This window comes from Abrus precatorius, unplaced genomic scaffold (genome assembly GCF_003935025.1).
Source record: "Abrus precatorius isolate BTA unplaced genomic scaffold, Abrus_2018 Scaffold10, whole genome shotgun sequence".
Taxonomy (NCBI): Eukaryota; Viridiplantae; Streptophyta; class Magnoliopsida; order Fabales; family Fabaceae; genus Abrus; species Abrus precatorius.
Window position 1 is genome coordinate 28,993,235 of NW_020874292.1, and position 26,330 is coordinate 29,019,564.

General features: G+C 33.5%; 3 protein-coding genes across 3 annotated transcripts; all 3 read left to right on the plus strand.

Moving 5' to 3' along the window:
- Positions 1 to 4,709: 4,709 nt before the first annotated feature.
- LOC113852561 (patatin-like protein 7) lies at positions 4,710 to 6,630 on the plus strand. The gene is made up of 2 exons (XM_027482875.1): positions 4,710 to 5,709; positions 6,023 to 6,630. The coding sequence occupies exons 1-2, from the start codon at positions 4,786 to 4,788 to the stop codon at positions 6,380 to 6,382; spliced, it is 1,284 nt and encodes a 427-aa protein (XP_027338676.1). The 5' UTR covers positions 4,710 to 4,785; the 3' UTR covers positions 6,383 to 6,630.
- Positions 6,631 to 9,118: 2,488 nt separating this feature from the next.
- Positions 9,119 to 12,383, plus strand: LOC113852616 (accelerated cell death 11). Its single transcript, XM_027482931.1, has 4 exons — positions 9,119 to 9,465; positions 9,816 to 9,988; positions 11,396 to 11,541; positions 12,259 to 12,383. The coding sequence occupies exons 1-4, from the start codon at positions 9,271 to 9,273 to the stop codon at positions 12,363 to 12,365; spliced, it is 621 nt and encodes a 206-aa protein (XP_027338732.1). The 5' UTR covers positions 9,119 to 9,270; the 3' UTR covers positions 12,366 to 12,383.
- A 2,070-nt stretch (positions 12,384 to 14,453) lies between these two features.
- On the plus strand, positions 14,454 to 25,684 carry LOC113869351 (30-kDa cleavage and polyadenylation specificity factor 30). The gene is made up of 7 exons (XM_027505643.1): positions 14,454 to 15,031; positions 16,252 to 16,638; positions 19,512 to 19,674; positions 20,886 to 20,996; positions 21,967 to 22,035; positions 23,034 to 23,120; positions 24,431 to 25,684. Exons 1-7 carry the CDS (start codon positions 14,643 to 14,645, stop codon positions 25,319 to 25,321), a joined length of 2,097 nt encoding a protein of 698 aa, XP_027361444.1. The 5' UTR covers positions 14,454 to 14,642; the 3' UTR covers positions 25,322 to 25,684.
- The last annotated feature ends 646 nt before the right edge of the window (positions 25,685 to 26,330 follow it).

Consider the following 26,330-nt stretch of genomic DNA (forward strand, 5'->3'; position numbering starts at 1 on the left):
CACAGGGGTCAGTAATCTAAAGAGATTTTTTATTTGAAAGTTGATTATTTGTTGTGTTATTAAGTTTTTACATAACCACTACTTTACAAAAATATAATTTATGATTAAATTGTCACTTCTTACAATACTGAATTTTTATTAGACACATTGAGACACTAAGAATAATTTTAACAATAAGTTATCATTAATTTTCTAGAATATTTTAAAATGAACGAATCTTATATATATATATATATATATATATATATATAACTTAATTTTCTGAAGAATCTTTCTAGATTAGGGGTCTAAAAATGGTTAATGAAAAAATAAAACAAGGAATAGAAAAGCAGACAAGCAGTAGTGTAGGAAAAAGTGAAAAAAAGAAAATATTTGGCTGCAGCTGAATGTCGGTACGACCGTACAATGCATGGAAGCACTTTTTAGAGAGGGGTAGGGAGAAGAAGACAACAGGCTGTATAGGGAAAGGCATAGTTATTGGTAATAAGATCTGAGACTGAGACCACATCTTTGTGAGAGGCCCTACCCAGATTTTCCCTCTGACCCTCACAGTGAGAGCAATAGCATTGAGCAAGACGGGACATGGGTGTGTGATAGCGAATCTCATCTGTAACATTAATGTCCAAAATATCAATCAAATTTCACTAATCTAGGAAGAATTTTTTACATGATATTAGACCACATCATCCTCACTAATCATATATGTGTATAAATTTTATATTTATGAAAAATCTTCTAAATTGTAAATTTTGATTGGAATGAGATGATGATGGACTACTCAAAACCTTTCAGCATGGGACTACTTTTTTGTTTGGTGTTAGCTCCCACATTTTAATGCCACGAACCAAATTATTAGATATGGCCTGGGGTTGTACGTATGAAAACAAGGATAACAAACCAAAGTAAGAGAAGAAGAATATAAGGTAACACCACTCCGGATTTTGCATCAAATGTTGGATATTCTTTCTTATTCTCTACAATATATAAAACTATTAGCCACCACTATATCTTCACAGCTTTCCTAGTATATATATATATATTGGCCTTGTAATTTATAAGTGCATGTTCTCTCTCTTTAATGCTTGTCTTTTTATTTATTTTTCCTTTTTATGTGCCTAGAATTATCAAGATTTTTTAACATAAATATGGTAACGAATAGTATATTATATATATTATTTAAAGAAATAACTAGCATTCTCAAAAATATACTTCTAAGAAAAAATCTATATGAATGATTTGCATTCGAATTTAATTTGAAATTTCAATTATGTTGTTTAAATATTTTATTTTTTTTATAAAAAAAAACAGAATCACGAAATCACAATTTTAAGGATCAAAACTATGATACTATGATGCAACTAAAATTAAAACAGTTCTTTCAGTCTCCGTTTCTCATTAATGTATCCAGCCCAACATCGATGATGAAGGTGTTTAAGAGAGTTGTTGATAAATTCGATGGATGCAACAACATATACTTCTCAAATTAGGGATTTAAATGGATTAAAAAATATGGAACCAATATTTCTACTTGTCATTAGTCAATTAGATACATAAGACACTTGTAAGTCACGTCAGAATATTTGAAATGGAATTAAAACAATTGCTTATGATAGGGAACAAATTGTAACCATTTGAGAACCTCTAGATATCATAGCATAGTTCAGAATTTTAGAAAAAAAGAAAGAAAGGAAAGAGAGGGCGCCGAAATCTCTTCTCACTTGTTTTAAACAAATCATGGAAAAAGTCTTAATTAAAATAAGAAAAAATAAATTCATTTACTCTTTTTGCTTCTTTTCTTTTTCCTTATAAATTAAATAACATATCTCTCTTTCATTAATTTTCTTTAGTTAAATTATCTCCTCTTTCCTTATTTTATTTGAACCAAACAGTGTAAGATTAGTTTATATAAAAACTAAACAAAACTAATACCTACAATGTTTTTTTAAGTTTTTTTTAATCGACTAATAAAAAGGAAAACAAACACAAACAAAAAAATTTCATGTGCAAATGTTACATTTCTAAGATATTAGATAAAATAAAAGAGTTTATTTAACTATGACACTCATCCCATAGAAGAAAGGGAATATAGAAAAGTGTAATATTTTACCATGCAATTTGTTGCAAAATTGTCTTTATGAAAGAATATAAGGGAAACTAATAGACTATGAATTGGAATTGAGCATTCTTATAGCATTGATCAAAGAGCATACGGATAAAAATCAAACACCCCATAAGAAATTAAAAAAATTACCATTTGTGACTTATATTGGCAAATAAGATTCTTTATTTTTAAATTTCATGCAAGACGCATAGCTAGGAGCTCAATGTTAATCATATTTAAAGCACAAGAAGAATTTGAAATTTCAGAAATTCAAACACGCATAAAATTCCTAATTAAATCACCGTAGCCAAATTTATTAGAATTACCTAAAGAAAGTGCTAAAACACTTATTAATGTCATGAAGAAACAACTTAATACAGTTCAACAACTCTCAATTATACGTTAAAAAACATATACATATACTTTGATTGCCGAAACATCCAACAATTCAAGTAAGTATGTTCTTTAAGCATATCGACTAGTTTAATTTCCTTTTATAGTCTATATGAAAAATATGCTATTTCCAGTGATAAATTCTATTTTGGTAATCTTTGCATCTTAAAAAAATTAGTTTGTGGCCTTTGTGCATAAAATATTTTTAATATAACCAAAAAATAAAACATAATTAATCACAAAGTATGAAAAATTATACTTTCAAACCCACTTTTCTTCGAAATTAAGATAAAAATGTTATCAAACAACCTTCGGAGAGATTTTCCAAAACTGTTGTGTCTTAACCTTGCTCTTATCATTCCATAAACGGTTTTAATAAAATTAACAAATGCAGCATTAGTTTTTTTTTTAATATTTTTAAATGTATACTCCCAAATCAAAGAAATAAACTTCTGATGGTCCCATTTTTGTATTCAAAAAAGATTTTTCTTTCATAATCAACTACTGGCTTTGTCCAATATTTTCATGCATAGCAGCATAACAGTAATCAAATTCGGGAGCACCATAAGTGGAGTCACCAAATTAAGGGACCTTCTCTTCCTCAATGATAGAAGGAGCTAGAAGCAGTCCTATGAGCCAAAGATTAGAGTTGCCGCACACACATGGACCATTAGCTTCAAGGGGCCTCATGGCTACAGAAAAGAAATTCACAGATGGTACAATAATTTTTTTTAACGTTGATTGTAATTGGTACAACATTTTAGAGAATACAAGAAATTTATTCAAAAGTTTCACTCGTCTAAAGAAATAGTAAATATTTAGTGTATCGTACTTGTTTGTCAAATTAATCTCATTGAACTGTATAAGAACACAGAATAAATAAAATATATTTTAAATTATAATGTGGAAATATGCACATTCAAATTATGTGGAACGTAAAAAAATATAGATTAATATCTGTTTTATATATATAGTTAAATAAAAAATTGAATTTTAAGAAGAAAAGATGAGTTAAGAGATAAGATATGGATGTATCACCATTTCACCTAATGTGATGAAAATTTTAAAATTCTTCACTCCATTCTCTCTCGATGACTCGTCTCTTTTTAATCTTCCATTTGCTATTAGTTTATCTCGATCTTCTTGTTCAACACGTACGGTGATGTTGATGGTTATGGTCCATTGATTTTCAAAAATTTATTTGAGCCTGTCATTGATAAAAAAAAAATGTAAAAGCATCTGACATATTTTTCCTTTCTTTTTCTGCGTCTGTGTGCCAATTTAGAATCTGAAAATCAATAAATATTGGAACAAGTAATTAGGAAAGAACTTGAATTAATGTCATAAAACCATTATATTTTAAGTTTCCTAAATTTAAGATAGAGATGAAAAAAATCATAAATATCCTACATAAATGAAACAGAAAAAAAAAGTTATAGAATGCCCATTTCATTTTTTTTAATAAATACATAGCAAACTTGAAAAATATGGCATTCAATTCAAATATGTTTTGAAAATTTATCACAGATCAAAGAGTGAATGGAATGTCTAATTTAAGTGACATACCTATCCATTTTGAATGACACAGCAAGGGTATAATTTGTTTAAAAAAAGTTGTCTGTTAACCCAAAAAAGAAATCAGTGTACCAAATAACTTATAATTATTCTATTTAAAGAACGATAAACGCAAAATAATATTTATTGATGAAAGATTAGAATAAAAATTACAAAGTTGGCTAACAGGATGACATTCCCCCCACTAAGTTTTAAAATTTACAGACTGAAATGAAAGCAACCGGAAAAAAGCAATAGGACGGAAGAAAAAGGTGAAGACACAAAAAGGAAATAGAGACTAACAAAAGACTGTACCCACCAAAAAATTTTAAATTCATACACATCATCATATAATATAAAGTCATTGAATTGCAACTTTGTTTGTGGTCACGTAATTTTTCTTCCCTTTCAACACACTTCTTTTATTATTTTATTTTAAATAGCATTGGTTTCATTCACATTCACCCATCTCAAATGCAATTCCCTCCTCCACACCCACAATATTAAATTCAATAAAATGAAAAAGGGAAAAAAATCGCGTGCCGATTAATCGCCCACCATAGGAATGTTCTTCGATCGTCACATTCACTCACTCTCATTCCTCGTTCACTATATAAACCCACCTTCCACTCCTTTCTTCGTCATCACAATTCAACAACACACAAACCCTTCACAAAACCTCTTTCTCCCTCTAAATTTTCTCTCTCTAGAAAAAGACCTTCACGCGAATTGCAGTAATGGCGGCACTGAACATGATTGACTCTACCTTCGAAGTTGACAAGCTCACCTACGAAATCTTCTCCATCTTGGAGAACAAGTTTCTCTTCGGCTACGGAAACGCCGAGAATCCAAAGAATTCGGTTCCCAATTCCGTTCACTTTCAGGCGAGGGACGCCAAACACGCCGCCGGCAAGGTCAGGATTCTCTGCATTGACGGCGCCGGCGCCACCGACGGCATTCTCGCCGCGAAATCCCTCGCGCATCTAGAGGCCTGTCTCCGGCGAAAGTCCGGCAATCCGAACGCGCGCGTCGCTGGATACTTTGACGCCGTCGCGGGCTCCGGCGTCGGCGGCATCCTCGCGGCGCTGCTCTTCACGCGCGGGAGGGACGGCCAGCCGATGTTCACCGCCGACGAGGCCCTGAAATTTCTCACGGATAACCGCCGCAAGATTTCCCGCCGACCTGGGATTCTCCGGCGAGTTCTCCGGCCGGCGGCGAAGGCGGAGAAGCTGTTCCGCAAGACGTTCGGAGAGTGCACGCTGAAGGACACGGTGAAGCCGGTTCTGATCCCTTGCTATGACCTCGTCACGCGCGCGCCGTTCGTTTTCTCCCGCGCCGACGCGCTGGAAATCGACGGTTACGATTTCAAGATGCGAGACGTCTGTGCTGCCACGTCAGCTGACCCTTCCTCCGTGGGCCCCACCGAGATGCGGTCCATCGACGGAAGGACCAAGATTGTGGCCGTGGATGGAGGCGTCGCCATGAACAATCCAACGGCCGCAGCCATCACGCACGTGCTTAACAACAAACACGAGTTCCCATTCTGTAACGGCGTCTCCGACCTACTTGTTCTCTCACTCGGTAACGGAGAATCCGACTTTAACGCCGTTAAGTCACCGTCTGGGTTCGTAAGGATCGCTGGCGAAGGTGCTTCCGACATGGTAAGCATTAAGAATTTCAATCATTCTCCTCTTTTTATTTTTTAATAATTAAATTGTAGTAATTGAGTTGGTAGTTAGCTAAGTAATGAATGTGCTACCTAACAAACATGTCCCGTATATTTACAAATAAAAAAATAGAGTTGTATTAGTTAGCTTAATTTAATAATTTTTTAAAATTTTATAATACTGTACATAATAAATAAATAACAAATTTGCATTATTAATGTATTGAATTACTTACAAATTAAAGAAAAAAAGGGTAATTTAATTCTTTGTTTGGAAATTCTAACGTGAATTATAAAAAATAATGTAGGTTGATCAAGCTGTATCAATGGCATTTGGGGACTGCCGAATGAGCAATTATGTGAGGATTCAGTCAAATGAAATAATGGCGAAGGGAAACAAGATGAAGACATGCAAAACGGCGTCGGATTTGTTGGGAGTTACGGAGGAGATGTTGGGGCAGAAAAATGTTGAGTCGGTTTTGTTTAAGGGAAAAAAGGTGGCAGAGAACACCAACTTAGACAAACTGGAGTTGTTTGGAGGAGAGTTAATCAAAGAACAAGAGAGGAGAAAAACCACCATTTTACCAACTGTAGTGTTAAAGAATGCCTCTCCCTCACCCAGAACTTCCTCTGCTACTACATTGTCCACTATGTCTTCTAGCAGTTAGATGGGATTAGCTAATTAAACAAGGGAGATTAGGGGGAAAGAAATCCAAAATCAGATTTCATTATGAGGTTGAATTTTTGTGTGAGTTTTTTAAGTCTTGTGGTTTTGGGTTAGCTGCCGCTTGAGATCAATTAAGGCAAATTGAATCTGAGCTGTGCAGAGCTGAATCCTTAATACTACCTACATTATATTTAATTTTTTCTTTCTTTAGTTTTTTTGGTATATATTACATGTATTTAATCAGATTCGTGTATATGGTTATTGTGAAAAGATGAATTTTGGTTAAGGTTAGAGTTGTGTTTGATTTGTGAGATTTAGATTGTACTGTTCGGTCAGAATGTCTGACACTAATGGTATCGTGACTAAATGCAGAGCACTGATTCTGGAAATTCATACACATCAGTCATGTACCGTATGTCTTTTAAATTTTAATTTTTTTTTCCAAAAAACAGAGAAGAGTTATTTTATTTTGAAAAAAAATAGAAATTAGAAATACAATGCTATTGGCTTCTCTTTTTTTTTTTTTTCCTCTGAAGGGCAATCGATTATTTACCGTGTAGGTAGTTTTATATAAGATATTTGATTATTACCAAATTTGAGAGAGTAATTATTTTTTAATCTTAATTTTTTTCTTACAAAAATAGTACAATTGAAATTACAGTTGGAAATTATATGTTTATTTGCATTCCGGTACTCGTTTTGCCTAGTAATTATTGAATTGAGTTATAATTAGTACATAGTTAAACAAACTTTTTTAGCTGCCAGCATGTTGCTAAAATCATTCATCTTAATCAAACATGTTGCTCCCAATTGGACTTGTATCCCAATGAAGGTTATATTCTGAATAAGATGGTCAATGGGCATCGCAATAAAATTGAATATGCTGCTATCCCAGAAAAGAAATGAATATGCAAAATTTACAAAACGGAATTTTGTTCAAATTTTCATACAAAACTGCTTTGTAGTACTAGGCAGACGGTACAAAAACTAATAATGGCCTTTTGAATGTTTTCTTTTTCTTTTTCTGTAATTTTTCGTTGTTTAAAAAATGTTCTCATGTATTTATTTTTTAAAATTTTAAGATGACAATTATTATTATTTGCACAATTATATTTTTATAAAAAATAAATAATAGTATACAAGATATCAAAGTAATAAATAAGAGAAATAAATGACATCAGATTATCAAAATTTAAATAAAAATGAGGCTATTAATTTTTTTTTTCTGAATCCATGTATTATTATCTGAAATAACAGCTAAAAACAAAGTGATTTAGTTATGCATTACAATACGTGGGTTGAAAAGGAAGTTTGGTTTTTCAATAAAATTTTAACGCAGGAATGAGAGATTTGTGATTTACTTCACATGTTAATCGATATATTCCTATTTCATTTATTTATTTATTTAAGTGTGTTTTTCAAAATATTGGGCTTAAAAATAAAAGCCTAGTAAACTAATGGATTAATGGGCTAGTTCAAATCGATACCAGCCATCCTGACTAAATGTACCAGCCACGCCCAACAGTTTAGCTTTGTTATGTTCTATTAAAGGTTTTCAATTGGCCCAAAGAAAATTTTTACTATTCCCAAAGGTGAATAACAGCTTTTTGACATGTTTAGTTTTTTTTACTATTTTTTTAAATGAAAATTTTTATTAGTTTCATGTAATTTTCGTTATGTGACATAGCACTTTATTATTTTATTATTTTTGTGTCACGTAAGTTTTAAACTGTTTTTTATTTCAAGAAAATAATATTTTCATAATTAATCGATCAAATGGGTTTTGTTCACAATTACAAGCACAAAGATGACAAAATGAGTCTTTTTTTTTAACACTAAGAACTAAGTTCACTCATTCAACAGGGCAAAAAAAAAAGATGCTTAATAATTTATGTGTATATTAAAATAGTAGTAATTTAATTGAGCATATTCTTTTGATAGTTTCCCAGATCCCTAAATGCGTATGATGAAGCTATTTTTCTTTTTTACTGTAATATTACATTCCGTAATTTGAAAAAAAAAATCCCTATAAATCAAACAATAATGCCAAATTAAGATAATCACATGTGATGGAAGATAATCAAAGGTTACTTCTCCATTAACTAAATTCATTAAGTCAAGACTTATATTTATTTTAGGAAAGAATCTTACAATAAACACTACAAGTAAGGAATCTATAACTCCTTTTCAAAAAGTACGATTGATTGCTTCATATTAATTATTGAATATAAATCATTTATCAACACTAATCCTTATACAATAGTTCGTTTAAGAGGCTAATACCACTGTTATATTTTCAGGGCTTTATTTATGAAAAAACGATTTTGATATTTTCATAGGTCAAACAAAATAAGCACTGGAAATTATTTATTTATGTTTTTTTATTCAATAAACTCATAAAAATAAATATTTTTTCAAAACTAAATATTATTAAACGTGTAAATCAACTAAAAAAACTCTTATAACTTACCTAATAATTTGAAGTTGTAACCTTAAATTTATATTAAAATTTGATTAAAAAGTTTTCTCCCTTAAGGCCGATTCATATTGAGTTAAAATATAACATATTTAAATTTGCGTTTAAATATTTATAGATTTACAATTAACGTTACTAATTAAAATTTTAACATTTAAATATTGTAAGTTAAAAATTTAAAAATATTATTGTTACAGCTTCGTTAATTAATTTCTTTAGAATAATAATTTAAAATTATTATTATTTACTTCTTCTAACTATAACGGTGCAACAAAAAAGATGCTTAAGCATTGTCGTTGGCAATCTTGAGATACAAAGACACCCGAAAGAAGCAAACACAGCAATTCGGCAGTGTAAAGGGGACAGAAACAACAACAAGAGTGCAGAAGATCCTTTCTTCTTGTAAGCTTTCAATGGCAGAAGAAAGCTCTGACAAAACCCTGCGAAAAATCGCAGACGCATTCAAAAACCTCGCCAGCATTGTCACCGATTCGCATAACGCAGAGGTCGAGGTTGCTCCCTTCTCCCATGCCTGCTCTCTTGTCTCTCCCCTCTTCTCTTGCTTGGGTGTCGCGTTCAAGTTCGCTGAGATGGATTACGTTGCCAAGGTATCGTGTATTCCACCCTTTTCATCATATCTCTTAATTGGGTTGGTTCTAATCTTCAAAGGGTATTTGAAAGTATGATTTTTTTATATTTATTTACTCTTTTCTTTGCTGGTTTCTAAGTAATTGCAATAGAAGTACTAAGAGCTCTTAATTTAAACCATGTTTTTTTGTTAATTTTATATTTTGTTGAGATAGTTATAGTTAGAGAAAAAGAAAATAAGTAATTTGGATCTTGTGGGGTGTTTCAGTTATTTTGTGTAATTCACTTTCTCTGTAGTGTATGCTTGCTTCATGTAATTGGTTATCATGATTTGTGAAATAAACTATGGTTGATTGCTTGATGATCATAGGTTCATGATCTAGCAGATGCATCAAAGTCTATTAAGACCTTGCAATCTATGATTGATCTGGATGTACAAGCTGATTCTGTTAGGAAAGGCGGGAGCCATACGCGAAATCTGCTGAGAGTGAAGCGCGGACTTGACATGGTCAGAGTACTCTTTGAGCAAATTCTAATCAAGGAGTATGTCTGCATCAGTTTCCGCTTTACAATTTGCTTTGTGGTGGTTTATTCTATGTAGATATTGCTAAGTTTTGCGATGAACAATTTTAAGACTAAACTAGGTGCCAAAGAGTGAAAATAGAGTGCAATGAAGCTGGAGGGCTCCCTTCAACTTTTTAATCCGTGGGTGCTAGATAATCAATGTGGAATAGGGAGATTGACGATTGATCTCTTCCCCTTTTTTAGTATGAATAAAACCATAAGGAATTTAAAATTCTACACTTACCACTTTTTATTTATTTATTTAGTTTGTGTTTGCAAACAATGGGATTGGGAGGAAGATAGATGGCTGGCCTAATGGTGAGTTGAACCTTGGGAGTTTATAACATCTCAATCTTAAAGCTGGGGATACCATGTGTGTATACATAAAAACTAGTTGAATGATATGTTCATTTGTGGTTGTTCTTTATATATTTTCATATTATTTATGTTCATTCCATCAATAACAGGAACAATCTGTTAAGGCTGGTGATCACTCCAATTATTTTCTCTTCTCTATTACCTTTATAATTGGTAACTAGTGACCAGTAAGCATACTCCACTCCTCCCATCGACCAAGTGGTTCAGATTCCTCTGATCAGTTTCATGGCCAAACCATTTTGAACCAGAAAAATAGAAGAAATTGATTACTAGAGAATACTTTACTTTTTCTTTTATGCATACGGGGTCTTGCTATGGTACTGATTAAGAAATCAATAAATAAAATTTGTTTATTAAAATTATTAGAGAGAATGCTTTGGAAATCATGATAGAGGTGCAGTTATAACATTTATATATATATATATATATATATATATATATATATATATTTATTTATTTATTTATATATTTATTTTTTATTCCTTAACCTGTGCCTTAAATACAGTTGTTAGAATTCTTCTTTGTTTATATTTAAATCTATTGATTATTAAGTTGTTTTCGAAAGAACATGGTTTGTCCAAAAGGGATTGCTTTCTGTCATTTGGTCAAGTCTCAGGGAAGAAAATCATGAATTTACCCTTTATTTTGGTGAAGTTATCTTTTTGTTAAATAAAAGCTATTATTCAAGAAGCTTTGAATTTCGACTTCTAGAGTTTTTCTGGAAGATTTCATACAACTTTTGAGAAAATTTTCCAAATTAAACACACCCTTAGCCTTGGTTTGTTCATAAGAACTTTCTTTAACAGCAGAGAATTACATGCTTCATAGCAAAAAGTGATCATCTTCATAGCTTATTGTGCAAAGATGGGTTACATCATGGATACATTTTTTAAATTAATTAAGGGTTATTTATCATATTAAGTAATCAGCACAGCAAACACTTATAAGAAACACAGGGTGTTAGCTCTGATAGTAAATGAGCTGAGTTACTGTATGTCTTTTTGGCAGGGGAAATTCCCTTAGGGATCCAGCTTCCAAGGCTTATGAACAGGTATTTGCTCCTTACCATGGTTGGGCAATCCGGAAGGCTGTTTCCGCTGGAATGTATGTCCTTCCTACGAAGGAACAGCTTTTGAATAAACTCAATGAGGATGGTAAGTGTAGAACTAAGTTTGCTTGCACTTTTTTTGAACTTTAAATCCTGCAAATTTACTGCAAAGTGTATTTGGGTCTAGTGCTTGGTCAGGAGAGCCAGGGAGGGACAGAGATGATTTATGTGTGAAGTCTATTTACAGTGAATTAGTAATGGTCAGCACTTCATCATATTTTCCTAGTCCCTACCTATTCTAAGTTAGCAGTTGCATCATGCATGCCTTTTTTAACCTTGAAGTTCAGGGCATATTAGTCTTAGTCTGCAACCCACATTTTGATTATAAAACTTCTCCTTAAGATCCAACTTTACCCTTTAGCCATGACTGTATCTCCTTTGCAGCTCATAAAAGCATTAACCTTTGAAACCTACCTGAAATGAATTCTATGCTCGTATGTCCTTTGCATGCTGTTACAAGAGAGTATCACAGTGAGAATAGTTGAATTAAAAGTGAAACTAATGATTTTTGTAATTTTTAATTAATTTTAGTCAATAATAAAAAATATATTTAAAAAAGTGTATTGTTGTTAACATTTCTCTTTTGTTTAATCATATTGTTTCTTGGTACTATTCTATTTATCATTCTTTGTCAAAGGTAAATCAAGACGGTTGGTGTCGGAGATTATCTTATTCAAACTTGTCTTGTGAATTGAAATTGATGGGATTATGGTGCTCATTTTTACTTTCTTTTTTCTTTGTTGTTGGCATCTTTTTGCTTCAGAGGCGTCAGCAAAAGTCCAAATGCAAATTTATGTCACGGCATCCCAATCTCTAATCCAATACATTGACAAACTCTTTGTTTCTAGAGACTTGGGAATAGATTGGTGAACCTTGGATTGAATTCAGATTGTATAATGTAATTTGCTATTATATGAGATAATTATTGTATCTATGATTACTAACACTGCATTTATTATAGAAATTGTTTAATTAAATACTAATCAGTGTCCTAAGTACTTAAAAGTAATTTTTTTGTTCGAAAACGTAAAACTACATCCACTCTCATAGTTTTCAATATATCATAACACGATTTTCAATAAAACTTGCAAAATCCTTTGTTTATATTTCAATTGATGTTGGTACTGGTTTACTGGCTAAGCATTTCTTGCAGTTTTTTAAGGATTACATGCTTGTTAATTTTATTTCTCACTTCAAACTTTTCGTGTTTGAATTCTTTGATGTTTTGATTTACTACAGTCTGATATGTATATAACTATTACAATATTAGATTTAAATACCGCATAGAATCCCTGAAACAACATCAATGCTTCAAGATCAGCATCCTGTGGCAAAACAAACTTTGACGGGTTCAATAGCTAATATGACATTTTCCTTAATTAAAGTAAATAAAAATACTAAAGGATTCTATTGAAAAATCAAAATCATAGTTTTCAAAAACCAGGGAGTAATTTACTTCTTAACTTTTTACTAAAACTGGAATAGGATTCTACATGCACTTACTAGATAAAACTACACATCAATAAAGGATGACATGTTACATTAAAAAAAACCTATCAGCCATTTCAACGTGTTGAAAAAATTTGCAATAGCAGTCACAGTCACAGTAGTATGTGATGGAACTATGGATTTTAAGCTGTGGGAACATTATAAACAACTCTTTTTGGAGTGTTCCAATAATATCCTTTAAGTGAAAATTGGAGATTAATTTCCTTTAAAGCTTAAAAATTATTGAAGTGAATTTTGTCCCTTTAAATATGGTTTTTCCATGAATATAACTTCAAGAAACTTAATTATTTATCAACTGTGCTAAACTTTATTAGTAATACAACACACACACACACTACATATATGTAATATCATGTCTTTGACGTTACAGCCATTAAGTTTATACAATGTTCTATTTTTATCTTCTTAAATTCTCAATATTTAGAAGTCATGTTAAACTTCAACTAACCTGAGTTGAGTTATTACTTGATTTTTTTTTATGGACAAAAACTTATACACATGCTATAGGTATTAATGTTTTCTTTTTTCAATCAAAATAGACCATCTTAATAATACAACTGATTTCAGTGATCGAGTAGAAAGTAACATCATTAGTCCTTGGTACTATATTTAGGTTTTAATTTTTTTTTTACATTTACAAAATTAAATTGACATTTTTAAATGTAAGGATGAAAATATATTTAAATTTGTATACAATTCTAATTCTTAATTTGAATATTAATTTTAATTTTAATAATAATATTAAAATTAAGAGTATGGATAATGTAAAAGTTAAATTTGATTCTATAGGTTTATTTCATTTAAGTCAGCTCCAATTAATTTTGATTAGGTGATAACTAAAAAATAAATAAATACAAAAACCCTAGTTTTTTTTAGTTCAAATTGATTAATTTTTATAAAAAAAAGGTTAATTGAAAGTCAATTGCATTAATTTTTTTAATTATCAATACTGGTAATTACTTTTCAGTTATTTAAATATAATTTTTATAAAAATGGTTTTTTTTTTATTATCAATACTCATAACTACTTTTAAGTTATGTAAATATAATTATGGTTATACATATAAATAAACAACTAAATAACTTTTTTCTTCACACGATGATTTAAGACATAACTTGGAATATTAAACAAGTTTAAATAAGCTAAAAATTCAGAATGTTTTGATACATTATTCTAAGTATATCTTTTATGTCACAGTTATCATTCTGTCAACAACTTAAAACATGTGATTTGATTATTTCATGTGATCATGGGAGAAGAAAAATATCATTAAACTCTTATTCATAAAAAGAAAAAATGTTTATATTTAATTAACTCATTTAGTTGTTTAAAATTTAATTTTAAATAAATTTTGTCGTTAAACGTAGCATGCCACTTAATTAAAACGTCTAAATGCAAAAGTGGAGATAGGTTATAAAAGATATTTAAACCTAAAAAAAGAAGGAGGAAAAACAAAGGTGCATTCTACAAAGTAAAACGAAACCAAACAAGGAACAAGTGAGTCCTCCTGTTTTGGTCTCTTCGATTTCTTCTTCCACAACAGTGACTCACTCTTCGAATGCATCATTTTCATTTTCACATTCATATTTCCCATTCAAATCCCTAATTCACTTCAAACCCATCCATTTCCCAATCCCAATGGAGGATTCCGAGGGAGTCCTCAGCTTCGATTTTGAGGGCGGCCTCGACGCCCCTCCCGCCTCCACCGTCGTCGCCGCCTCCGCCGCTGGACCCCTCGTCCAACACGACTCCTCCGCCGCAGCTTCTGCTGTTGCTAACGGAGGCGCAGCAGCTCCCTCCCCTGCTGACCCCGCCGCCGGCAACGTCCCCGGACGGCGGAGCTTCCGGCAGACGGTGTGCCGTCACTGGCTTCGCAGCCTCTGCATGAAAGGCGACGCGTGCGGGTTCTTGCACCAGTACGACAAAGCGCGGATGCCGGTGTGCCGGTTTTTCAGACTCTATGGAGAGTGCCGAGAACAGGATTGCGTGTATAAGCACACTAATGAAGATATCAAGGAGTGTAACATGTAGGTATTTGTGTATTATGTATATGTTCGTTCCTATTTAGGGTGTGAATTTGATGATTGATTCTCAGTCTTTTAGTTTTTTTGGTTGCTATAACATGTATGCCGTGTGTTTGAGCTGTTTCTTGCTTGATTGTGAGTTTTGATGTGAAGGATTCGGTGCTATTAAGGTGTTTGGTTTGAAGATTTTGGTTGTAAATGCTTTTGATTTCATAATTACAAATTGTTTGATGTATACTACACTATGGTCTAGTTTGGATAAGCTTTTGACCAAGTGTTTATAGAAGAAAATAGGGAGGTAAAATGCATAAAACTTTTCTTGTAAGTTAAAATTGACTTGTGCAATTAGGGTTTGGTAGAAGTTAAATGAGAGTATTTCTAAGAAAACCGAAGGGTATAAATTGATTTTAATTCACAGGAGAAGTTTAATTTATTTAACTTTCTTATTTTCTTCTCCTATAAGTACTTATTGAAAAGTTAATCCAAACTGGGCCCTAGACCATTTGATTAGACGAAATTAGTGATATTTTTTAGGTTTAGACTGATAGCTGGAGCCTTGGCCCTTGGGAGATAGTGAATGTGCAATGAGATCAAATGCTCTGTCCTTTTGTTCTTTTTCCTGATTAAACATATTTATTCTATGTTTTATGTTCGTTGTGCATTTCTTTTTAGCTGCCGGACTGTTTGGAAGCATGTTTTTTGAGCAATGGGTTGGTCTATAACAGTTGCATGACTCATTTCAGGGGTTTTGGGAGAAGAAAGATGGGTAAAATTATGTGGAGAGTTGTGATAGTTTGGAAGATGGTGTTTTTCACTGGAGGGAAATGAGTTTTTTAAAAGAAGTTTCTACCTTATTTGTTAATGATGTAGCATTACTTCTTGGGATCATTATGATGTTTTGGTGATGAAGTTTTACTTGGAGTTGCCTTTTTCGATGGATATTCTAAGAGATTGGAAGGATTTATTGGTTTGTTGTGCTTGGATTATGTATGCTGTCCTCTTTTTTAAACTTTCAGTGTTGTATGCGAGGATTTGCTATTCTGCTTTTGTTTCATTTTTGTATTATTTACTCCACTCTTTAATAAGCACTTTTATTCTTTTTCAAAAGAAAAATGTTTTTGTTCTATGTCAGATTAGTTCTATTCTGTTCTAGTTTAATTTCTTTGCTCAAGATAAGATTATCAAATTGCATGTTTATGATTTAAAAATTTCTCAACCTGCAGGTACAAGTTGGGATTTTGTCCTAATGGGCCTGATTGTCGATATAGGCATGCAAAATCTCCTGGACCTCCACCTCCTGTTGAAGAGGTCCTTCAAAAGATCCAACATTTATATTCTTACAATTATAACGCCTCTAATAAATTTTTCCAACAAAGGGGTGCTAGCTATACTCAACAAGTTGAAAAATCCCAGCTTCCTCAAGGAATTAATTCTACTAACCAAGCTGTGGCTGGGAAAACATTACCAGCAGAGTCAGGAAATGCCCAGCAGCAGCAACAAGTTCAACAGTCTCAGCAGCAGGTCAGCCAGAACCAAGTGCAAAGTGTTGCTAATGGCCAGCCTAATCAAGCCAATAGAACTGCAACCCCTTTACCTCAAGGAATATCTAGGTGTGTTCAGAGTCTTGTAGTTTTCAATTGGGCTATGTAAAGTCTGTTATGAGTATGCTTACCCTTATGTTAATACTTTAAGCAAGCTACATATTTAAGTAACTTTGTTTGGGAGTTTATACCATCATTTGCCATGTGTAACTAGTTTCTCTTAAAGTTACTGCTGTCTACAGGGCAGTTTACGCATACATTTCAGGCTGTACAATTCTGGCTATTTACACACATTTTTTAGTTTATTTCATGCATTTTCTGTTTTCTTTTACTGCTATTGAACTTTGAAGCATTTAAACTTAATTCAATGAACTATACATAGTCCTCATTCTAGTTTCCAGGTCATCATGTAAATATGATTCCTAAGCACACTAAGCATCAACTTCTTCACTACTTAATGTTCAAACTTGTCAGGCTATTATTACTCATTACCTGAATAAAAGTTTTGATGGGCCATTGACTCTTGTATATATGAGGAGAGGAAAAGAAATAAAAAGGAAGAAGATTCTAACAGTAGTGAAAGCCTGTTGGTGTAAGGAAGGAGAGAAGAGAAAGAGAAAAATGGGATAAGGATGGAAATATGATGAAAGAAGGAAGTGAAGGAGTGGAGAACGTTAGTCTTTGAAGAATTAAGATGAAACTATGTGTGTTCTCCTCCTGGTAAATTCTTTATTATATGTTTAATGCAATCCAATTTCAGCCCTTTGTAACAGCTAAACTATTGAATAAAAAAAATATTTTACAGTTACATATTTTCACCTATAACTGCTGGATTTGAAAGGCTTGCTTATTTTAAATGACCAATGTAAATCATGGCAATAAAAGACTAGCCAATGCCCAAATTTCTTTGACATCCCCCTTCAAATTGATGCTGGGAAGTCTACAAGTAACAAATTGTTAAGAAGAAAGTTATGTTGCTAACGAGACATGGATTCAGTAAAGATTTCAGCTATAGGTTTGTTGAAATATGGGTAAAGAAAAATAACACAACAATCATATGCTTCTTGGATAGACTGGCGCTTTGTGCAATTGTGGTATATTGGATTAGCTGCAATTTGGATGGATCTTTTATTGGAAAAGTCTTGTACTTTTGGCTTGCCATGTGCTGCATACACCGATAAGTTAGTTTTTAGTTTCTCTGAGAGTGTTTGAGTGGAAAGGCCTTGTTCCTCATGAAGCAACTCATTGAGGCAGACCTCCAAGGATGGGCTTGTTCATAAGATTGGACTGTGTACCTTTAAATTCAGCTGACGTTGATAAGGAATTCATCTTGTTTCGTGGTCTCATGGACAAATTGAACTGAACTAAGACCTTTAGAAGTGACATTTTGATAGACTATACCAATATATTCTGTCCAAAGATTTATATAAGTGGAATGGAATTCAGAAATAGACAAATATTCTGTTGACAATTTGTGAAGTGTTCAAGCTGAAATCTACAAGTAGTGTTATTCTGACTGAATATCTATTTTAGGTAAGCTCACATGTCGGCAACACTTTTGAGAGGTAAAAAATGGAGGACAGTTTGGTGCCCAGTAGAGCCTAGAATCCATGCCATAACCTGGGTGTCCTTTACATTCCACTTTGTGTGATCATCCTTGTGTTTAGCTATGTCTAGAGGTGGGGTGGTGCCATCAACTTGACCCTACAAATCCTTGCTGGTTACAAATAATTAATAATGGGAATGCCCAGGCGGAATAATTCTTGTCTCTGAGACGAAACAAGAAGGCTTCATACTTGTTAGTTGACATTTTTCTAAGTAAATTTTAGGATGAAAAATCAAAGAACTTGAACAGAGGAAAAGAAATGAAGTGACAAGAGGGATTTGGGAAAATTAGGAATTTTTGGTTGTATTGTAGACTTGATTGAACCCAACTGGTATCATGTTAGACTTGGAAGAATTAAGATAGAACTGTGTGTGATCTTGTGGAGAATTCTTCATCATATAAGATTTAATACAACCTAATTATTGGCTTTAACAGCTAAACTATTGAATACAAAATATTTTATAGTTACATATTTACTGCTGTAATTGCTGATTTTGAAAGACCAGCTTGCTAATTTTAAATGACCAGTACAAATCATTTCAGTAAAAGACCAGCTGATACCCAAATCTCTCTGACAAAAAATGCTTGAGAGAGGGGAATGCCTAACAGACTGGGCAGCTGGTAACAGGTGACTGGGGGAAGAAAATTGGAGATTAGAAGAGGAAAATCATATGGTGGAGGGGCTGGAACGAGAGGGTGGTGTTTGAGAATTTTCAGGTAGAGGAGGTGTGGCCTTAGACAGAAGGAGTGTGCACTAATATTCCTATTTTTCTTCCTTTTCACTTTTTTTTTTGTCTTTTGCTCTGTGACTGGTTTCAGCACAGTTTGGGGTGGTTTGGTGTTTCTACTGTTGATTTTGTGTTTACAGAGAAATTTTCGGTCGTAAGGAGCTGAGGTTCATTTCTTTTAGTTGAATACTATTCTGATTTTTAGTCTTGGCACATTGAAGGTGGGGGGATTTTTCATACAAAAAGAAAAGTTTGACATATTAAAAGGAAAAAATGTTAGAGTAGCTTCATCAGTTTGATATTATAATTCTTTTTTAGGTCATTGTCATGTGTTCTATCTTTCTCTCTACTTTTTACGATATTGATCCTTTGTTTCTAGAATGTAAACTAGCATTACCTGCTGCATGAATTAAATCATTGCCCATGTGAATATGACGTTACTACATTATGATGTACTGGTCCAGAAGTTTAAAGGTGGATAAGTTTTCATGAGGAACTCTTGTTCACATTTTGAGTAGTTAAATAAACCTATAAAGTATTGCTTCTGTTGAATCACTTTTTCTCACCTGTATGAATTTCACTAATATACTTTTCCACTAAAACCTTAGGTATTTTATTGTTAAAAGTTGCAATCGGGAAAATTTGGAGTTATCTGTACAACAAGGAGTATGGGCAACTCAAAGGAGCAATGAATCCAAACTAAATGAAGCATTTGACTCTGTGGAAAATGTGATACTAATTTTCTCAGTCAACCGAACTCGACATTTCCAGGTATGTTTTGTATTAAGTCTCCCACTTGAGAAGGTTTGTTAAATTTGTTGCATTTAGGCCAGGGTCTCTTTATTGTCCAATTGCAGTGTTAGAAAATATTGAGCGTCACTTAAAAATGTAGTGTGCTTCTAAATTAATTTTATTTGATTTCTAACTAATTGATAGATTAGATAGGACTTGGAGGCTTACTGTAGACTTAATTATGGGCTAAGAGTAAGAAATCCCTTGTCAGTGTAAGAATTAATAAATTTCTCAGTTAGTAACTACTTAAAATAATCAGAGGAAAATTCATATTTAACATTATGATTGGACCATGTTGACTTTTTGGCACCCATTTTTTAAATCTTTAACACCCTCTTAGTGTAAGGTACTTTCTTGAAAGTGTTGTTGGTGAGGTTAGTGCTGCTTTCTGATGAATAGAAACCTCTAAAACCTGATATTAATCATCGGTTGTTTGGTATTGTTAATGGTGGGCTGCTTTTGGCCTTTATATCTCAAATTTTCAATGGCACATTGAGTTCTCTGCTAATATTGCACGCAATATATCTAAAAATTTGCTTGCTTTGATTTGAACGCTTCTAGAAATAGATCAATGATTGATTTTAGAAGCTTCTAGCACTTTTAATACTATCTCTAAAATAATTAATATTTAATTTAGATTGCAATGAAGGATAAAAATCACAGCTCTTTATAAAAGAAATTCCATTTTTGGTAGTTTTATTGGACATTTAATCAACTGCAAATGTTTGTGTAGCAGTGCTTATTTATTTAATGGAAACTTCTCTTAACAGTTCCTTATAAAATCTACAAGTAACCCGCTAAACTTATCATTTAAATGCCCAAAGTAAGTCATAATGGATTAGTGGGAAAATGGATAGTTGATGCTGCTGCTTTGATTTTCTTGTGATGTTTAAATTTGATGTTTTCAGCATACAGAAACATGTTAACCCCACTACTATTGTATTGTTGCTGGCTATGCTGATAATTTAATTCCACAAGAGGGATAGTCATATAATTTTCAAATCTGCATTATGTTTACCTGATAGGTTACTTGAATCATTTATTGACTCCTGTTTCACTAAGTTAATCAAATGTCAAATGTTGCCCATCAGCAAAACAATTTTTAACTATAAAATGAAAAAGAATCCTTGAATGGCTTTACTTTGGCTGTGGTCAAGCCACTGAACCTGATGCTATGTATGTTTTGGCAGGGATGTGCAAAGATGACATCCAGAATTGGTGGTTCTGTTACTGGTGGGAACTGGAAATATGCTCATGGAACTGCACATTATGGGCGGAATTTCTCTGTTAAGTGGTTGAAGGTATAAAATCTCTTCCAACAACTTCGATGAATTATTTTATGAGGGAAAGCAATTGTCTTGTAGGTGAAACCAAACAACTCTAGCAAACTTTGTAGGAGCAAGCAAAAGGGAAACAAAAATTACAAATTACTTGCTGGAGAAATTTTCAAGCATTTCTATTTACAATACAGTTTAATATGTAGAGTGGTCCGTGTGGATCCAGTGTATTAACACCTGATATATGGTTTCTTAGTGCTGACATTCAGCATCTGTTTTTCAAAGATATTTTTCTACTGAACTGTCACAGTTCCATACTAATTATCTTCTAATGTGCTCCTATCTTTGAAGAAAAGAGCTACTTTGTTTAGACATGGGTTTCGGAAGAAATTTTAGAAAGATACTCACGATTATCGCAGCCTTGAAGAAGCTCTTGACTGAGAAAGCTGCTTCATTGATCTGACTTCTGGCACCCATTATTTTCATCTTCTATCCAGATGTGCAATTTAATTCTCATTGGAGATTTCAAATTTCTGCCCTTCCAAATAATTTTCTAGCCACAAAATGATCATCCATTACCTGCCTTTATGTGTGGCTGTTATTGAATATCAGCAGTGACCATTCATTAGATATTTAGTTTAGCATTTGACAACTGCTCAATAACTCAGTTGAGCAATAATTTCATCCAAAAAGAAGAAAAGAAGTTAGGTGTTGTTATTTTGGAGGAATTCAATTACCGTGTTTATTTTTCTTGGGTTGCAGAAGAGAGGGGGAAAAAGAATCCATTTTCAAACAAATTCTTACGACCTATGTAGCTGTGAGCTGCCTAACCAAAAAATAATATAATTTCCTTTTTCATTGTTTACTAGAGCTGCCTAAATTAATGCTTTTGTGTCATAGCTTCAGTTACTGCGAGAAATTTGTACATGTACCAGTATATATGAAAATTTTCTGTGCATCAAATAATCTGTTTAATTGCATTTCTTATTTGCAGTTATGTGAACTGTCATTCCACAAAACTCGCCATTTAAGGAATCCATACAATGAGAACTTGCCAGTGAAGGTATTGTTTTTCCTATTTCTATGGTCTAATTTAAAGCGTGATGAGAGCTGTTTTCTTGCTTTACTCTTGACTTGCTGTGCTATTTTTTTTGAGTGATTATATAGAAAAAAAAAAAGAAGGTTTTTTGAAGTCACTTATTTCTTGAATATGTCGAGGATTGGATCCATCTGACTGTTGATGTGATCCTTATTAAAATGTTACTGGTCCACATCCCCCTTAGTTTGAATTTTACGGTACTTTCTTGGTTAATATATATTTTGCTACCTCAGTTCTTTTGAGCAGCCATTCTGCATCACCACTTAATAGGGAATCTAGGTTCTACCAAACATAATAGATAAATAGGCAGTCTTTTACCACTTTTGACCATTGGTTGAATATCATTAACAGCTGAGAGTTGATCTATGTCTGGCCATTGGTGTAAGTCAGCAACATCAACCAGCTTCCTAACGATGAGACCTAATGATAAATTTCAATTTCTAGCTACGCAAGGTGGATGCATACTTATTGTGGATCCTAAAATTAGGATTTAATCTCTAGACTTTCAGTTTAGATTTTTATAGTGCCATATTACAGAAAGTGGTATTGATATGTAAATGACAAGAAGACCAGGAACCAACCATTTTTGAGTGGTCCTGACTTTTATGGCTGCTCAAGAGTTTGAAGATATGCCATTTGAAGTTTCATTTCTGTGTAGATGTTGCATGTTCTGTATGGATAAAATGAAATATATTTTCAAATCATTGAGCCATGTGTGCTCACTGCTCACAGATCTCAGCAGTAGTGGTTGTTTTCCTTGTTCTGTTTATGTTACTTCCCAAATTGTTCATCCAATTCTATTTTTGAGTAGTATGGTACACTTGTACATTAGTTAATACCTGACTGGAATTTTATTACTATTAGATATGAAACCATTTATGAGCTTTCACCTAACAACTTAAGCTTTTGAAAAGAGTCAGTTCATGACAAGTACTAAATATTCTGGGTGTAAGTAATTGCAGATAAGCAGAGATTGTCAGGAGCTGGAGCCATCCATTGGAGAGCAGCTGGCATCCTTGCTATATCTTGAGCCGGATAGTGAGCTTATGGTATGTTTTCCTTTCAGTTGTCATCTTGTTTCTGTGAATAGAATCTGATAATCATGATGTACAAATGAGAGAAGAGCAAAATGGTTTCCTTCTTACAGTGAGAAATTGACTCTGGATTGGTATGATATTTATTTTACCTTGAAATATGATGGAACCTTTTAAGGAATTCTTAAACATGATTATTAGGTTTCTATCAATAATCTTATATAGTTCAAAGTCCTTTGAAAAGACATGATACCATCAGACTCGTTAAGGTTGGTTCAGGATTCTACAATAGGCACATGTTGTTTAGAGCTGTCACCCGTAGAGAGAGAGAGAGAGAAGGGGGGGGGGGGACCTTGTAAGAAATATATGGGAACCTTTTATGTGAGAAAACTTGGAGCCTCATTTTTTTTGGTATGATAGTTAGTGTCCCGAGGCTCCTTAATAGTTACCTAATTTCTCAGATATTGGTCAACACTCAAAAAGTGTTAATACTAACCTTAGTGAGCAGTGTCAAGTGGCAAGATACAATAGCATAATATTATAGTCGAGACTTTTCTTTCTCAAAGTTCTTGTGGATCAAATATTCTCTTCTATGAGCACTGGAGTTGAAGTTTTGGGGATTAGATAGAAATTAGATAAAGGGAAAAATCTAAATTTGTTTACTAATTAAGCTGAATAATTAAAAGGTTAAATTACTCTAAGTTCTCTCAGTTTTACTGAATGTTAGGATAGGTTCCTATAATTTCGAAGATTTTAACTAGGTCCATATACTTCTAGTATTTTTGAAAAGATCCTCAGCTTTCACAATAGATCCTGTTGGCTGACAGCTATTCGATGGACTTCATAATTGAGTTTAATGATTAGCCGGGACCTACTTGAAAACTTAATTAAACCATTGTGTCTTATTTAAAATCCTATTGAACTAAACTATAAGTCACCATTAAAACGGCTTTACAATCCAGGAGTTTGTGCTGATCCTTGCCCCATCGGGCATATTTTTTACAGCTGGAACGTATGTGATGCCATCTGCTTTATAGAGAATTTCACTAAATTTCTTGTTTAACAATCTTCAAATATTTTATGTTTAACGTTTCATTTTACTTTTATTCCTAGCGTATGGGGGTGTCTGGGTCCCAGTTCTGTGGCGTAAAAACAAACCATGTTCAAACATGCTAAAGTCAAGAGCTTGGGCTTGGCAATAATTTGTTATTTACTTGGTATCTATCAAGAGTCAGTTATTTTAGTGGATGAATGTCAGAAACATAAACTGCAGTATTTAATTTTAAGCATTGGAGTAATCTTGGCTTTCTTTCTCATATTTACAGGCTATCTCAGTTGCAGCAGAGTCTAAACGGGAAGAAGAGAAAGCAAAAGGAGTGAATCCAGATAATGGAGCGGAAAATCCAGACATTGTCCCATTTGAAGACAATGAAGAAGAGGAAGAGGAGGAAAGTGATGAAGAGGAGGAGAGTTTTGGTCATGGTGTAGGGCCAGCGGGTCAAGGCAGAGGTAGGGGCAGAGGTATGATGTGGCCGCCTCATATGCCCCTTGGGCGTGGAGCTAGACCCATCCCTGGAATGCAAGGTTTTAACCCCGTAATGATGGGTGATGGGTTATCCTATGGACCTGTTGCACCTGATGGTTTTGGTATGCCAGATCTTTTCGGTGTGGGTCCCCGAGCTTTTGCTCCGTATGGTCCTAGGTTCTCTGGTGATTTTGCAGGGCCCCCAGCAGCCATGATGTTTCGTGGGCGACCCTCTCAACCTGGGATGTTTCCAGGAGGTGGGTTTGGGATGATGATGAATCCTGGACGTGCTCCCTTTATGGGGGGGATGGGGGTTGCTGGTGCAAATCCACCAAGAGCTGGTAGGCCAGTTAATATGCCTCCAATGTTTCCACCACCTCCACCTCTACCTCAGAATGCAAACCGCGTTGCCAAACGAGATCAAAGAACTAATGATCGGAATGATAGGTATGGTCCAGGATCAGAGCAAGGTAAGAGTCAAGACATGCTCAGTCAAAGTGGTGGACCTGATGATGACATGCAGTATCAGCAAGGATACAAAGCAAACCAGGATGATCAGTATCCTGCTGTGAACAACTTCAGGAATGACGATAGTGAAAGTGAGGATGAAGCGCCCAGACGGTCAAGACATGGGGAGGGGAAAAAGAAAAGGCGAGGCGTAGAAGATGTTAACACAAGCTCTAATCATTAGCTCATGCTTTCACCAAGCACTGCATATTGATGATCCACTAACCAGGATATGCTAGTTTTCAATGCTTCTATTTTTGTCAGATTGTTTTGTATGAGTTTTTTTTTTCCCTTCTGAGACCTGAGGACTGGGTTGCTGCAGAAAAGAATTATACCTCTGTTCGTTGGTCATAATTTTCACATAAGGTTCATTGGATATATAATTTAATGTATCAGGATTAAGATGGTAACTAGTAGGCTCGATGAATGTACACCGACGTATTTGTAAAGGGATCGTGACATTCGACTTCTCTCAGTGAAAAATGTGGGATGATTTATACCTTACAAAGCATTTAGTTTATGGCACAGGTTCAGGCCCATTTGTGTCCGGATAACAGCAGTTTTTATCCTTTAACTAACACTTTATGGAGTCTCTAAATATCCGTGCTAGGTTTTGATGGGAACCATCTCTCAAATCAAACGGGAAGCGTAATCTGGGGAAAAAATAGAAAACGAAAAGTAATGGGTGTTGAGAACATTGCTGCTTGAAGTATAAGGAAAGGTTTTATAATGGATAAAAGTATGTTGGTAGATGATAATATATTGGTCCTTTCATATTTTTTTGAATAATCTTTTGTGGGAAGGGTATAATAATTAAATCTTTGTATATTTACATCAATGTTGATTTTTTTTTAAGGTTTTTCTGTTCGTCAAATTTCATGTTCTGCATATTATTAATTTATTATTACATTTTTCTGTCTATTTTGGAGCCGATATATCAGCGCAAAATAGAAATACTCATGGCTTTAATTATCAATACTTATTTACTATTAGTTTGAAGGTTTGTCTCAATAATGATGTCAGTAGGAATATCCTGATCAAACATTGCAATGTCTTAGTAGTGTCCTTAACAAAATATTTAAGCAAGTTTTTAAATTAATATAGCAGGGGTATATTCCTCCCAAGTAGACAACATAAATGGCAAGAAAATATAAACAAATGCAGGAGGATTGAGTTCATAAATAGAAGACTTC